This window comes from Teleopsis dalmanni, chromosome 2 (assembly GCF_002237135.1).
Source record: "Teleopsis dalmanni isolate 2A chromosome 2, ASM223713v2, whole genome shotgun sequence".
Taxonomy (NCBI): Eukaryota; Metazoa; Arthropoda; class Insecta; order Diptera; family Diopsidae; genus Teleopsis; species Teleopsis dalmanni.
This window is the reverse complement of record NC_051847.1, coordinates 47,106,081-47,107,644: the sequence shown is the minus strand read 5'-3', so window position 1 is coordinate 47,107,644 and position 1,564 is coordinate 47,106,081. Positions and strand designations below refer to the sequence as shown.

Genomic DNA, 1,564 nt, shown 5'->3' with positions numbered 1-1,564 from the left:
GAAGACCCTCTAAATTTTACATATAGCTTCTTTGTCATTATAAAGAAAGCGTAGCTTTATCAGCAACACAAATACAAAAACCATTTATATTATATTGTAATTTTTATTTTATTAAATATTTTTACTACAATAGTTAACATTTTATTTGTATATATAATATTTTCGAATTACATGCATATAAATATATAAATTTATTAATGTATATGTGTTATATATACATATATATAAATATTGTTTCATATAATTCTAAAAGCATAAATAAATATTAGTACATTTTATTTTATATGAAAATAGAGTTTTCTTAGTAGAATAAGACGGCTGTATTTGTTAATATATCAATAAATATGTCTAAATTTTAGTAATACTTTAACATTTCAGTAATAGATATTTTGGCTAATTTCTTATATGTATATGTATATATATGTATGTATTTATATCGTTATAGTTACTTTATAAAAAGTCTAGTGTTTATCATTGCACACAGTTAAAAAAAAATTATTATAATATATGTTTTGCTATAAATGATAAACATATGTTATATATATATTATATATATACATAAAAATATAATACTTTAGATTAGAGCTACATAATTGCTTTTAGTGTTAGGCTAGCTTACAAAATTGCACAGGAAGCTTTCTCTCTAAATGGATTGACTTTCTGGCTAGTGAAACCATTAAGTAGGCAATCATCACTTTCATGGTCCGATATGTACTTCATTATGAGCAAACATGCTTCGGATACCTGCATCCGTGGTACGTCTACTTCACGCCTCAACTGGTGATTAATGATCCGTTGCTGCTGTAGATTAGCAGCCATTATATCCAATACAGCTGTCTCTGCAAGACCTATGGTGACTATGATGAAGTGATGTCGTCAATAATAGAAATATTTTATAAATTTATTTTATCACAATAACTTCCACTTGTTGGGCTTTTCCACCATGCGCAACAATTACAATTACTGTTCTCAAGCAATAATAAAAATAAATGCAAATTCAATTATAATTATTTATTGATATGTTAATTTTGAAACGGTATCAGCCTAAAATATATATAAAAAATAATTAATTATTTTTTTTAGTAATATTTTATATCTTTGTCTACCTATTGGAAATACCGATACTATTTCTGCTCTTGTTGTTAGGTGAAGTTAAGCACAATTTCCATTTTCGGCGAAAGTGAAAATCTCAATAAAAGAGTGAAGGAAAAATCAATATTATTTCAACTATTCGCACAGAGATGGCGCTAATAGCATATATTTTGAAATAAATTTAAATAAGTAGTAAGTTTTAATTTTAAAATAAGCAAAGAAGCTATTTTATTTGGAATAAAAAATAAATGCATATATGAATATTTTGTCTGCACATCGTAACTAGACATTTGATAAACTTTCTCTTATCATTTCGGTAGCACTTATAGAATACTGAGTTCCCGAGTTTTCTCTGAATATCCCGAATATTACATTTATTAGCTAAAATTAAATATATGTGTATTTTTTTTTTAAAGTTAGTACATTTTTATTTCATTTCATTAAGATATATTTGACATTATTATAATTTCTA

At 24.8% G+C, this 1,564-nt stretch overlaps 1 protein-coding gene across 1 annotated transcript; it reads right to left on the bottom strand.

The window, feature by feature from the left end:
* Positions 1-322: 322 nt before the first annotated feature.
* LOC119682994 (guanine nucleotide-binding protein subunit gamma-1-like) lies at positions 323-1,167 on the bottom strand. Its single transcript, XM_038096583.1, has 2 exons — positions 1,107-1,167; positions 323-1,044 (listed from the first exon to the last, which is right to left on the bottom strand). Exon 2 carries the CDS (start codon positions 817-819, stop codon positions 616-618), a length of 204 nt encoding a protein of 67 aa, XP_037952511.1. The 5' UTR covers positions 820-1,044; positions 1,107-1,167; the 3' UTR covers positions 323-615.
* Between the last annotated feature and the right edge of the window lie 397 nt (positions 1,168-1,564).